This window comes from Pristis pectinata, chromosome 9 (assembly GCF_009764475.1).
Source record: "Pristis pectinata isolate sPriPec2 chromosome 9, sPriPec2.1.pri, whole genome shotgun sequence".
In the NCBI taxonomy this organism is placed as follows: Eukaryota; Metazoa; Chordata; class Chondrichthyes; order Rhinopristiformes; family Pristidae; genus Pristis; species Pristis pectinata.
The window spans coordinates 74,204,824-74,219,350 of NC_067413.1; the positions used below are offsets into that span (position 1 = coordinate 74,204,824).

General features: G+C 40.5%; 1 protein-coding gene across 3 annotated transcripts in view; it reads left to right on the plus strand.

Annotated features, from left to right (window-relative positions):
- The window catches only part of lyn (LYN proto-oncogene, Src family tyrosine kinase), a 101,086-nt gene extending 98,795 nt beyond the window's left edge, over positions 1-2,291 (plus strand). For all 3 annotated transcript variants that reach the window (XM_052023974.1, XM_052023973.1, XM_052023975.1), the window contains one exon: positions 4-2,291. In XM_052023974.1, the coding sequence (XP_051879934.1) occupies positions 4-206 (203 nt within the window). In that variant the 3' untranslated portion in view covers positions 207-2,291. The remainder of the gene's footprint in view (positions 1-3) is intronic.
- Positions 2,292-14,527: the final 12,236 nt, after the last annotated feature.

Below are 14,527 nucleotides of genomic sequence, written 5' to 3' on the forward strand. Positions count from 1 at the left end.
TAGGCATGTCCAACACAGAAGTTGTAAATGCTATTGGGCGTGGTTATCGTATGCCGCGTCCTGAAGAATGTCCGCAAGAGCTTTATGATGTCATGAAGGATTGTTGGAAAAGCAGTGCTGAAGATCGCCCAACATTTGAATACCTGAAAGGACTGCTTGAAGACTTTTACACAGCCACAGAGGGGCAGTACCAGCAACAACCATAGAAGAAATTGAAATGCAAAATCAAGTCAACAGGTTCAATGATTAGTACAACCTTAACCTGTGGAAGGCAGTCTTCTAATTTGATGGCCATCAAATCTCTATATCACAATTCCATGTGAGGAAGCCACTTGTGGTAATTTAAAGGATCACTGGCATTATTTTGGAGAACAGCAGAAAAGTTATCCTCTGTCCCTCGTCTCTAAATCCAACAGCCTGGTTATTAACAAATTGCTTTGATGGGCACTTGCTGTGCACAAGTTCATTCCTGCACAATTCACTCCTGCAATTACTGCGACAGTGACTATCTTTAAAAAGTAATTCATTTAACGTTTAGGAATATCCTGAAGTTGAAAATAGCACTATGTATATAGCTTTTCTTTCCTCCATAAACAACTAGATCATTTGGCAGCACCAAGGAAACAAGACTTCACCCACTTGCACAGTCCCTTCTGTGCAATGACGCTCTGCGGTGGTATGAAGGCTGATTGCTTGGTAGAACACTGGATGGAAGCAGAAGTTGCATCAACGTGTTCTGTAGTTCATTTATTAGAATAATGTCAGTAGCAAATAATTTTCTAGTGCAAGATGTCTGGATGTTTGATAGGGTGTATGGTGAACTCCAGGGGAATGATCATTGATCTGTGATCCTAATCACTACACTGCCCTCTTATGATGCCCTCTTGGTACTTCACAGATACAGTGAAGCCCTGCAGTTATGCCTCATAATTGGACTTAATTAGGTGAGTGATGCACTGTAGCCAAATGTGGCACATGACTACTTTTAACTGCCACTGGAAGCTTGCTAGTACATCATTCACAATAGTTGCTACAGCTTATACCAACAACTTCGGTTGGGACACAAATTGCTCATAAATGTGTAGAATTGGGGTGCCTTTCCAATTTAGGAAATTAATATATTATAATAAAAATTGGTATGATAGAGTAAAGTTTTATAGTAATCATATTAACACCATATCTAGAATTAATCAATTAAAAGCAGGGACAATGCTGTTTGATTCAAATTCATTTTGACTATCCCAGAAGATTCAGGTATACTTCAGGAGTTATTTTCTGTAATTCTATTCATTTATAATTTGGTTATCCAAATAAATCAAAAACTGTTTTTAATTACACAAACTGTTCTGTAATATTCATCAAAGCCTTTCATTTAACCCTCAAATCAGTGTCTCAATTTCTGACAAATATTGACTAAATAAGCATGCAGGAAGTGTGAGGGAAATATGAGGATTTTTTCATGTGATCAACTATTAATGCACTGAGTCATGCCTTTGTTTAAAAAGATCTTGTTTTTAAACAAGTCAAGAGATATCATTGCTTTTACTGGAAGGAAAATGCTAATTTTTCCACATGCAACCCATTGAAAGGAATAGTTTAAGAAAGGTTACTACATGTAAGTTTTTAATTGTGTGATGAACAAAGTACACTTGTACAATGATAGCAACAAATCCACACCCTGACACACTTTTGGGGAAAAAGAAATCACACTGACTATAGTACAAAGGATTAAATGCCAATGCATCACATTTTTTAAAATTTTGTATTATTCACTAGATCCATCTGCCTCTGCTACTAACCATTCTCGTCAACGTCAGAATATATAAACTTCCAAAAAATAATTTCTTGGAATTTAAAATCTAGCTCTACATTTCAGAAACAAATCTATTCAGATCCTTTACAGTATATTGTAAAATGTTAGTGAAAAATCACTCCAATAGTTTGTTCAATATTCCATAATAAAGATATCTGTGAAATTAGATGAATTGTGAAACAAATGTTGTATATTTTTCAATTCAGTGAATTTCCAGAGGAAAATTTAGTGCAAGGTGCTACTGCTTTTATATAAAGAAAGAGAAAATGTTCCCTCTTCCTCTCCAGGTGAAATGAAATACCATTTACATGTATCTTGTATAGTAAAAGACTTTTAATGAAATTGTTAACTCATGTATCTTGTATTGTAAATGTGCAATAGTTGCTTTGTTTTTTTTTCCCCGTTTGTCCTAAACTGTTTGTGCAAAAAACAGTAAATTATAAATATGTAACATGGACAATGACTAGAATAAAGGCATCTGCCCAAGTATTTTAAATATAATTTCCTGACAAAATAGAACTTTTGTTATCACAAAAATGTTATATATTTGGAAAGTCTTATAAACAAAGTAGGACAAGTTTCCACTTGCCCATAGAGGATGAATAATGATGCCTAAATATAATATTTTTAATTGTTTGTTCCAGAAGTGAATCTCAACGAGGTGTCTTGCTGAATGAGACGGAACTTAAATTAGTCTGCCTATTGAGAACATGCACCTGCTTGCAGAATCAATCAATAACCACTTATTACAATGTTCAAGCCTCAGGCATAAGTGACCAATGTGCTAAAGTAGCCTGCAAAGTATGTTGTGTGCAAGATTGACATTATGCATTAGTAAGCAAAGTCACATCACTATCATTCAAAACTAGTCCTTTTTTATTCATTTACAAATATCTTTTTAAATTCCAGCTGCAGAAAACACAGGTTTAAAGAATTATAAATCCATAACCTAGCTTTGGAAATAAATTAAGTCAACTAGGTTTGTAATCACAAGAGCTTTGAACGCGAGGGATCTAACTGAAATTTACAACACCCTTACAGGAGTAGGCAGACTGGATGTTTCACCTGACTGGGGTGTTTTTAGAAGTATGGTCACAGTCTCAGACAAGACAAAGAAAAAAATTCTTCACATAGTGGATTGTGAATGTGTGAAATTTGGTACCCTAGAGTGTTGTAGAGACAAAGCCACAGAATACTTTTCGGAGATATGGATACATTTCTAAATGCAAACAAACAAAATCAGGAGCATAGAAAGAAAATGAGAATATGATAGTAAGATAGCGGATCAACCATGCCGTTATAGAGTGGGTGGAACAAGCATAAAGGGCCTTCTGCTCCATTTTTCTATGTTTCGAAATGATTGTTAACAGACTTATAAACTTCTTGATTTTTGAGCTAAGTAAAATTTTAGTGAGAAAGCCTTATTCTCAAAGAGAAAATCCGATCTCCAAAGTAGGGTCCCTGAGCCTGTAAGTATTTTGCAGAAAGTAGATGACTGAAAGAACTTAACACCAAGTTGGTCCTTCAGTAAGGTTCTTACCTACCTAACGTTTCCCACCACTTTGGCATGCCATGGTCATAATGAAATCTGGCATCATGCAAGGCTTGCTAGGCACAAGGAGGTTTACAGAAAATAAAGACAAGAAGAATGAGTAATGTTCACAGGCCCCACACTATTTCAGACTCCTTAATGCCTGACGTACACTTTGGGTTCCCTCCTTTCTGGTCCTGCTCCCCCACTCCCATCCTACGCCTGGGCTCTCTTGTGCCAATTGTTAGTTTTACTGCTGGTGTATCTCAGTGCGAGCAGGAATTCCTCCAACTTAAAATTCTGCGCAATGAATGGACTGGTGGGTTTTGAGAGATGTTATGTCGTGTCACGTTGCATGCCCCCCCCCCCCCATAAGTACTAGTCATGTTCTTGCAGCTGTAGTCTGAAGTGGTCAGGCTTTGTTTTGCAGAGAATCTAAAGAAAGACTGCGACACCACATGTCACACCATTTGCAGTTGCATTACTTAGCTCTTCCCTCTTAGGTCTGTCAACTGTTTCACCAGACTTTTGAGGCCACAAATAGCTTGTAACTGATCTAATATCAGATGGTTACAAGAAGCACTCCACATCACAGTATGCAATGTTTTAAATGTTACAGAAAAGAAATCTGGGTGATTGGCCCCAAGCACCAACATTAACTGTACCTACTCTGGGTGTGGTGGGTCAAGTTTTTCTTTAATTCATTCAAGGAACGTGGGCTTCACAGGTTGAGCCAGCATGCAAGTTGCCTTCTTGAACTGCTGCAGACCTTGAAGTATGGGTATATCCACAATGCTGTTAGGAAGGGGGGGGGGGGTTTCATGACTTTGACCCAGTGACGGTGAAGGAGTAGCACCATATTTCCATCTCAGGCTGGCATATTGTTTCGAGAGCAACTTGCAGTTGGTGATGTTCCCAGGTTTTTGCCACCCTTGTCTTTCTACCTTGTAGAGGTCATGGGTTTGGAAGGTACTGTGTAAGAAGTCTTGGTGAGTTGCTGCAGTGCATCCTGTAGCTAGTACAAACTGCTGCTACTATGCCTCGGTGGCAGAGTGTGGAGTGACTGAGTGATTGTGGATGGGGTGCCTACGAAGCAGGCTGCTATGTCCTGTACGATATTAAGCTTCTTGAAGCTGCACTCATCCAGGCAAGTGGGGAGCCTTCCATCACACTCCTGACTTGAGCCTTGTAGATGGTTGATCATCTTTCAGGAGTTGGGAATTAGTTACTCACTGCAGGATTCCTTGCCTCTGACCTGCTTTTGTAGGCACATCGTGGATATGGCTACTCCAGTTTAGTGTCGAGAAATATTTTCCACAGGCCCACAGAAAGCAAAGTGCCAGATCTGGACTAATCCCATCTGTTTCAAAGAAGCACAGCTACTTTTCTTTTGCAAGGTGAAAAATACCATTATGCTGGAGGAACTCAGCAGGCCAGGCAGCATCTGTGGAGAAAAGCAGGCAGTCAAGGTTTCAGGTCAGGACCCTTCTTCGGGACTGAAGATAGGAAAAGGGAAATCCCATACTAAAAGCCCTGCTTTTCCTCCCTATATATTGAGCTTCCCCCTTTCCGAAACATTGACCGCCTGCTTTTCTCCACAGATGCTGCCTGGCCTGCTGAGTTCCTCCAGCATCATTGTGTTTTTCATTTAGATTCCAGCATCTGCAGTCCTTTGTTTCTCTTTGTTTTGCAAGGGATGGTTCTGTAATGTAGGACAAAGAAAAGCATTTCAGAAGCAAAGGCACCAGGATGAGTACAAGTCTTATATTATTGTGCAGTTATCAAGCATTAGTGGCAGTTATGAGTGACTGGAAAACTACAGAGTTTTGCTTTGAGCAGGGAAAATGAAGGGATGAGTTAATATAGAGTTTTCAAGATGATGGGTTGAGGTAGAGAGAGGGGAAAAAAAACACTTCTTATTGAGTGGGACAATAGTTAAAGGCCATAGTCTCAAAATCACCATTGGCAACAGGGTAGCTGGAGAAACCATTTTTCACTGAGGGATTTGGGGATCTGAACTCTGCCTTTAAAAAAAGGTAGCAGAAGCTGATTTCAAAAGTAACTTTAAAGTGGTATCTAACAGATACTTAGAGTGGAACAAAGAACAAAAGGCTCGGATGTGCAACCATTCTTTTAAAAGTAGCTATTATTCCACAACAAAGTTTCACCATGTTACGAATTCAGCTGTTAAATAAACCCAGCACTTGCTTTCCTATTTGTCTACAGTCTACACCTTTAAGTCCATTTCCATTCATTCTAATATACAGTGCCTTATTTTCTGTATCTAATCAATGTAGGTAAAGGTTGCCAATGAGATAAGATGCCTTTTAATACTCTACTGAAGCCTTCTATATTTTTCCTCTCTATTACGTGAGAGCCTGCTAATAAATTTGACTTGCATGCAAATTTCATTCTCCCCTGTTAGCAACATGGAACAACCAGAATTTGCTCTGCCACCCATGCATTACAACATTTCAACCCAGAACAAAGTTAGCTGAAACAATTTCACCAAGTAATGTGCTTAACCACAAATGATTTGTGAAGAAGAAATAATGGTCTGAATTTCACTGAGAAATACCAGCATTTCCCAACACAACCAAATGTTTGGGAGTCCTGCCCAAACAGGCAAGCGTGCAGAAATCCTAAAACATCCTGAGAGGTGTTCACCATTGCTGTTGCAACTGCTCTCTGGTGGATTCTTCATGGAATCCAGTGGCAGGATAGCAACATCCTGCCATTTGCCAGTGATTATGCTGTGGAATTCTGCCTGCTGAACCTACATCAGGTTAGATCTGGTGCCAATTCAATAACTGCATTCATTTCAATGGAACTGAACAGCTGTGGTGGTGGGGGGAAAGGTTGGGGGTGGGGGGAAGAGAAAGAGTAACTTGCAATTTTTGGAATTGTAAAAAAGTAAATTCTTAAGTTATGTGTTTTTTTGTGTCTAGATAATTTCACTTTATTTTTTAATCTTTAATAACATGACAGTCAAAATATTAAAAATGAATCAAAGGCATTCACAAATGTTTAAGCTTCGACATTCAGTTCAGCCTGGGAGCTTGGCACATCTGGTTGCCAAAGCCTTTCCATGAATTGAGATTGCTATCTGTAGTCGAAAGACTGTGCACTGACCAGGGCCTCAGCCATTCAGGTGGACCTGGCTTTGTGGCACTGGACTATCCAATCCTGGGAAAAGCAGACTAGAGCACAGCAAGTGCTTGCTGCGAGCATGGAGATTTACATGGGAGTCTTTGAGACTGGATCCGGGATATCTACTTGAGAAAGGCCTTGACCCTGCTCACCCGGCACCTCCAACTCAAATTCCATAAACCCGTTGTTGCAATTACAATTTACTTTGGGTGTGAATATGTGGCATTTTCAGCACAATTTAAGGGAAATATTACTACAGTACTGATGGGGCAGTTGCATCAGTCAAAGTTAAAAACAGAAATCGCACTGAACCCATTCCTGCCAGGATCGAATATTCTTGCAGTGAAGGCTGATTGGTTGATGCTGCCTTCCTACCAATCCCATCCAGAGGGAAAAAAAGCCACTGCTAAACTTAACCACAGCTATTTCAGCAGAAAAGTTAAACTTGAAGAGATGACGATTAAGACCTAACAAACCAGGACATACCACAACTTCCTCCAACAATTGCTATGCTGTGCAATTTGTTTGCAACCAAATTTTTAAAAATAATTCCTCTAAGTGTTAACACCTTTTGAACAGTCAAATGAATGGGGTTTTAAAGAAGGCATTCAGTATGCTTGCCTTCAACAATTGGGTCATTGAGTATAGAAGTCAAGTTGCAGCTGTATAAAACACATTTGAAGTATTACATTGCAAGAAAAGTGTAGAGTCTTTGGAGAGGGTGCTGAAGAGGTTTACCAGGACATTGCCTTGATTGGAGTATATTAGCTATGAGAAGAGGTTGGACATACTTGGGTTGTTTTCCCTGGAGAGTCAGAGGCTGAAGAAGAGACTGATAAAAGTGTATAAAATTATGAAAGGCATAGGGAGGGTAGATAGAGTCTTTTCCCATGGCGGGAAGGGCAAAAAGTTTAAATGTGAGAGGGGGGTTTAAAAAGGAAACACAGGTTTTTGTTTGAAACAGAGGGGGAGATAGAGAGAGAGAGGTAGAGAGAGAGAGAGGTAGAGAGAGAGAGAGGTAGAGAGAGAGGTAGAGAGAGAGAGAGGTAGAGAGAGAGAGAGGTAGAGAGAGAGAGAGGTAGAGAGAGAGAGAGGTAGAGAGAGAGAGAGGTAGAGAGAGAGAGAGAGGTAGAGAGAGAGAGAGAGGTAGAGAGAGAGAGAGAGAGGTAGAGAGAGAGAGAGAGAGGTAGAGAGAGAGAGAGAGAGGTAGAGAGAGAGAGAGAGAGGTAGAGAGAGAGAGAGAGAGGTAGAGAGAGAGAGAGAGAGGTAGAGAGAGAGAGAGAGAGGTAGAGAGAGAGAGAGAGAGGTAGAGAGAGAGGTAGAGGTAGAGAGAGAGAGAGAGAGAGAGGTAGAGAGAGAGAGAGAGAGGTAGAGAGAGAGAGAGAGAGGTAGAGAGAGAGAGAGAGAGGTAGAGAGAGAGAGAGAGAGGTAGAGAGAGAGAGAGGTAGAGAGAGAGAGAGGTAGAGAGAGAGAGAGAGAGAGGTAGAGAGAGAGAGAGAGGTAGAGAGAGAGAGAGAGGTAGAGAGAGAGAGAGAGGTAGAGAGAGAGAGAGAGGTAGAGAGAGAGAGAGAGGTAGAGAGAGAGAGAGAGGTAGAGAGAGAGAGAGAGAGGTAGAGAGAGAGAGAGAGAGGTAGAGAGAGAGAGAGAGAGGTAGAGAGAGAGAGAGAGAGGTAGAGAGAGAGAGAGAGAGGTAGAGAGAGAGAGAGAGAGGTAGAGAGAGAGAGAGAGAGGTAGAGAGAGAGAGAGAGAGGTAGAGAGAGAGAGAGGTAGAGAGAGATAGAGATAGAGATAGAGATAGAGATATAGAGAGAGAGAGAGAGAGAGAGAGAGAGAGAGAGAGAGAGAGAGAGAGAGCTTCCTGCTAGTGTCTGTATCAATGGATGAAAAACAAGAACTGTGTCTGTCACTACAATCCACGTATGGATTTTTGGAATAATCCAGTAGAGTCCACTTTGTCGTTAACCTGTAGTGGGAGACAGGTATTTGTGTGGACAGCCATGATTCGAATGCTTTTCGGGGTGGCAGATACTTCGGAACAAAGCAGTGGAGTAGTCACTGCTGAGTAGACACTGAGGTGTCATATGGGTTCCATCGTGGAACATTTGGATTTCGTAATTACTCTCTATTTTCTCTCTACATCTTGTCTTCAGTCAACAGTGATTTTGTAAAAGCCTTTGCTCACGTTTCACCTTATGGCTTACTGAACTTTGGACTTGGAGTTTGGGAATTTGCCACACAGAGTTTAGTTTCTGGGGTTAATTATTAAGATCTAACATTTTTACTTCTAACATTCTAACATTTTTACTTTTATTTTTCTTATTATCATAAGTAGTTATTAATAAAATAGTTTTAACACTTATATGTGACTTGGTGTGTTTCTTTTGTTGCTGGTACGTAACAACAGCAATTTTTAAAGAGACATTTAGACAGGCACATGAACCAGCAGGGAATAGAGGGATACAGACCATGCCCGGGCAGTTGGGATTAGTTTAGATTGGCATCATGGTCAGTGCAGACATGGTGGACTGAAGGGCCTGTTCCTGCACTATACTGTTCTATGTTCTAGACATTCATTTTCAGTAATAAAGAATATGAAATTGCAAACAGCAAAGAACTGGGATAAATATAGATAACCTCCAATGATGACAGGATAACTTCATCCTCTGAATTTTAGGATTTTACAGCAAAATACAGCAGTGGAAGTAAAAGACAAAGGATCACCACCTCTACACCAATGTTTTCATTCTGTAATCTCACACTTTGCAAGTAGAATGCAACTCTTAGATCCAACAAATCACACACAGATTTGATGATACTCGCAAAATACAATATAGAAGACCTTTTCCATGGCAACAAAAGTTAGGAAAATTTTTATGTAATAACTTAGTATTGTAAAATTGAGTATTTGATGCTGCTTTTGGCAAAAAACACAATTAGACAGACATTAAATCATCAGATCAAAACAATAACTTGTCAAGTTCCAATGTCAAATCTTTACCCCAGTTATAACCTGCTTGTTCTTCCAGGCCAGACATCAGGAGGAAATATAAAATTCAGCTATTAAATTGTCAAAACAGAAAAACAAAATTGAAAGCAAATTGTAATACCCACATTAAACCTAATGGCATCTTGTCCAATATTTTTACATGTATTTTATGATAACTGTGAAAAGTGCACCCCCTAGTGACATATGATAAAACCTCCTCAAAAATGCAAACCATTCTTCTCATGAAAAGAATACAACAAAGACTGCTGCCCTCTGATGGGGGACAGTCTCCAGCTTGAAATTATGGCCAGAGGTAACAGCATGGCCAAGAAATTCTGTGGCATGACAAAGAGACTTTTTTTGTGCTATTTGGTTAAAAAAAAAGAATGAATTTCATTGGAAACCCGATCACTAAACTGGGTACTTTGTGATGCATAACATGCTCCCATGAATTCATATGCCGTTCCCTCTGTACACGATGCATACTCACAATGTCTCCCAGACTTGTGCAGCAATGTTAATCAATGTACAATGCATGACCAACATCATTTATGCCGCTTTACTTGATTTAAGAATGTCATGGACCTTAATTGTTGAAGGGTTAAGGCCTGCTACTGCTTTACATCAAAGGCCCACATTATTGGGCCTCGAGCCTGCTGAACAGCCACAAGAACAAGCCAGAACAAAGTGGAATGCTCTTCACCTCTGCTAATGGAAACTGGTCTTCTCAACCATGCTCCAAGTTCTGGGCTCCAAACATTCATACCAAATGCGTGCACCTCCAGTTAAATCCTGTAATTAAACCCCAACAACCTCACCAATTCAGTGCTGCCCACTATTGCTCCCCCAGACACTTAGCATGAAGAAGCTACATTCAAGAGGTTATCTGCATGAATTTTAATCTGCACCTCCCCATCTGCAGAGATTTGAAAAATCTCCCAGGTCTCTACTTGGTATATTGGAAACCTATGTGGATGTGTACAAGACCTCAGAACAGAGTGATGCAGCAGCTTGGAGGAAAGCACCAATGAAATCACCATCCATAATAAACACCTAGTTCTGACACAACAATACAGCTTCCTGGATCTAAACTGGACACATCTGCTGCTTAAGTAGTGTTTTAGGAATTCTGCAGAAGTAACAACCCTGTCAACAAGTGGGCCACATAACAGTCTACCTGCTTCACAAGATATGTTCCTATTCCTCAAGAGTATCAGTCTGGATAACTAACTGAAACCAGACATAATTGTTACTCCATTTATAAAAAAGGGGAAGTGATGCCCCCACCCGTCCTGCCATAATCCATGAGATCCAAATCCTCTTCCATCTGATGTCCTCCACTGCCCCTCTGATCTTTCTCCATACCACCCTACATCCCATCATCTGTGCAACTCGCATGATCAATCTACTCTGCACCTGCTCCCCAGAACCTCACCGCTACCAATGATCTTCCCATCATCTCCAACTAACCCCTCCAGTCTTCCTTCCAGTCTTGGCCCCCTTTGATTTTCTCCCAGTCCACCACCCACTCTTCCTTGAAATATCTTCCCCCTGACCTACTCCAACCTTCTAATAAGCCAGTAGAAAATCTCCATTTCATTGAATTGTTACCGGGAGATGCAGCCATTTGCCCCTTCGAGAGAGTGGAAGATTTAAACAGCAATCCAATCAGTGCCATTAGCCCAGTATGTTGCCCCACAGCTATGAAAAAAAAGAGCTTGAATATTCCCCCCCCCCTCCCCAAATTCTCCATTGGAAGCTACATCTGAACCTGCATCCACCACACCCTCAGGAACTGCATTCCAAATCAAATTCAGTGCATAAAATTCATGTGCTCACATTGCCGCTGGATCCTTCGCCAATCATTTTAAATCTCTTTCCTCAGGTCCTGGGCTCCTCTGCTGATGGAAAAAGTCCCTCACCCCGTCCCTCCAACACACACACACAAAATCTTACAAGCTTTTTCAGATCTCTGTCAAGTCTCCTCTCAACCTTCTCTCTTCCAAGGAAAAGAATCCCAAATTATCTAGTCTACCGAAATAACCTCACTCTTGGAATTATACCAGTAAAGCTTGTCTGTACCTCTTCTATGACCCTTATGTCCCTCCTCGTGGGAGGACACCAGACTTGGGCACCATTCTCCAATTGTAGACCAGGTAGCAGTTTAAAAGGTTCCATGTAACCTCTGAGCTTTAAAACTCTCACCTAGAAGTTTTACCCTTTTTTGATGTGCTGGACGTGTGCTAATGTTCACTCAGGTCCCTTGCAATAAATTATGTAATTGGACATGCTAAAAGTGATGCTTCCCACCTAGAGTCATGCATTAAATTGGGACCTGTGCAGATCCCAGTGGAACCAGGCTCAGCAATTTGCTACAGATCTACCAGAGAAGGAAGTCAGCCCTTAAAAAGGCACATTCCTCCATGTCAGTCAAACACAAGAAACACACCACTATGGCAGCCATGGAGGAGAGAAAGGCTGCAGGGGAAATGGGGAGAAAACTAGATTAAGTGAAATAGATCCTGAATGTCATAAGGCAAGGTGGGGTAGGGTGTAGCTGGGTGCAGGAAATCTGCTAGCCCTCCCCCCCCCCCCCCAGTAGAAAAGAGCTCAGCACAAAGCAACTTGAGCAGTCTTCCCCAGGTGCAAAGTCCCCACTCGAAACACAAAGCACGAATAAATTTCAGATCCTCACAAGATACATCAGATAAGCCGCCCACCACTGAAAACAGTTGGAGTGAGCCAATTCAGTAAATAAATTGGAGGTTCATTCACAAATGTGCTAATTATCTATGCAGGTGGTTTTGAGTAGCAGGATGTGAAGGTTCTCTCAGCTGATTACAGGGGAATCATGCTGCTGTTCAGAATATGGAAAGGGTCCCTTTTATCTCGATTGGGGGCTCCATTTGGAAATTACTCAGGCAGTCAATGCCTTCCTCTTCGGCAGAGTTGGAAGACAAGGCTGGTGGTGTTCTGCTGGGATCTTCTTGCTCCTACAATCCTCCAGCCTGCCCCATAGACTCAGGGCCTGCAAGTTACTCTTCCCCTGGCACCACCTGTTTGGATTGAGTTTGTGCAAGATTTTGCAAGTTTCCTTTCAGCATAGTGATCTTAATACCATCTAGTAAAAGATAGAGAGAAGATACCAAACGGAATTTGTATCCCGTGATTGGTCAGTAATCAAATCACGTCATTTTAAAAAATGACTGCCAAAAAGGCAATTGGGCTTATTCAAAGCAGATCAAGATGTCTGGATATTAATGGAATGAAGGGAAATGGAGAGAGGGTAGGAACATGGCACTGAGGCAGATGATCAGCCGTGATCTTAATGAACAGACCAGCTGCTCCCAACTCTTATGAAATACATTTTGGAAAACTGATTAATTGAATACACTTCTTGGGAAGAGTAATAAAAGCAGATTCAATAGCAACAAACAAAAAGCAATTATGTTATGATGCCCTACTTTTGCTAAGAATGCATCTTCACAATAGTTTCAAACACACAGCTGAGTGAGTAGGCAAATTCAGAGGGCCGTTCCGAATCTGCCATCTTGTCCCTTATTAGCGGCCTGTAGATGTGATTTGCAAACAAACTACAATTCTTGATTCAATACATCTTAAGCACCATCTGATGTGCAGGACTTTTAGACAATTAAATCCTTGCTTTTGGATCACCTGCCTGCACCAAATCATCTGCTGCCCTATATCAGTGAATCACACCTTGGCTTGAACTCCTGTTCACTCTGGGAAGCCTACACTGACAGCATGAATCCAGAGTTGAGAACTAGCAGCATGAAATGTTGGGATTAGCATCTGAAAACAATTTTTTCCTTTTACCTCCAGCATTGGAAAACAACTTCACACACAATTCATCCTCCATTATTCTAATGTGATGAAATTGAGAACCACATTTTAACTGTACACATTACAACTTGTCAGCTATGTCACCTGTTCCGATCTCAAATACACAGGAGGATACAAGTCACCATTTTTCACACGTTTGAAAAACAAAATAGCTGGCATGATTATTATTAAAGAGTTAAATGATGCAGTGAAATGCGTCCGTGTGTGTACGATAGAGAGACACTAAAACCTGTTGGCAGAGCTCATATTACCCGACTAAATGTTTACTATCTCATTTCAGTGATTTTTTTTTAAAATGACATGGGCCCTAAACAACTACCAGTCCTTATATGAAATAAAGCATCTGTGGAAAGAAAAGAGTTAATATTTTAGGTTCAGAACCCTCCATCAGAACTAAGACAAACAAATTGTCAATGATTAGCAAAGATTAGAAGGGAAAGAGAAACCGCTGAACAAAAAGGACAGGCAAATATTCTGCCTGAGAGCAGGGGAGAACTTCAAGGTTGGCATCCCTGGAAGAGAAGTAGCAGTGAATTCAACAGTGAATGAACATCAAAAACTGCAAATGCTGAAATATCAAATGTTAACAGAAAATGCTGGGGAAAAAAACTTAGCAAGTCTCAGATGCAGCATCTTTCCACAGATGCTACCTGACCGAGTTTTTCTAGCATTTAGTTTTTATTTCAGATTTCTAGCATCTGCAGTTTTCTTGATTACCGATTACTTATGACTGCTATCGTACATTTAGACTAAGTTAACCAGGACCAGAGTATAGAAAAGCTTTCCTAAATGTAAACTCTAATGCATATTTCCACATAACTGCAAGTACATTTGGCATGAGGCAATGCTAATATTCAGGAACTGCACATATTTGTAGGGTTTAGTATTCACAGCTCTAATTTCACCCTTTTTCAAAAAGGCTGACATATGTTTTACTCGATCAAGCAAGATTATTGTATATTACCAACATATATTTGATTTTTAAGCAGTAATCAGCAAGTAAACACATCTTTGAATCCTACATGGTCCTTATAGATCACGTTTTTTTGATTTCTTTTTTTTATTATTATGAATGTTTTCCTGACCTCAAGAGACCTTCATTAAGTCTCTAGACCACACTACTGTAGTATTGCAGCATGCTAAAGTATTAGGAGTCTCTATAAAATACTACAAGCTGGAGGCT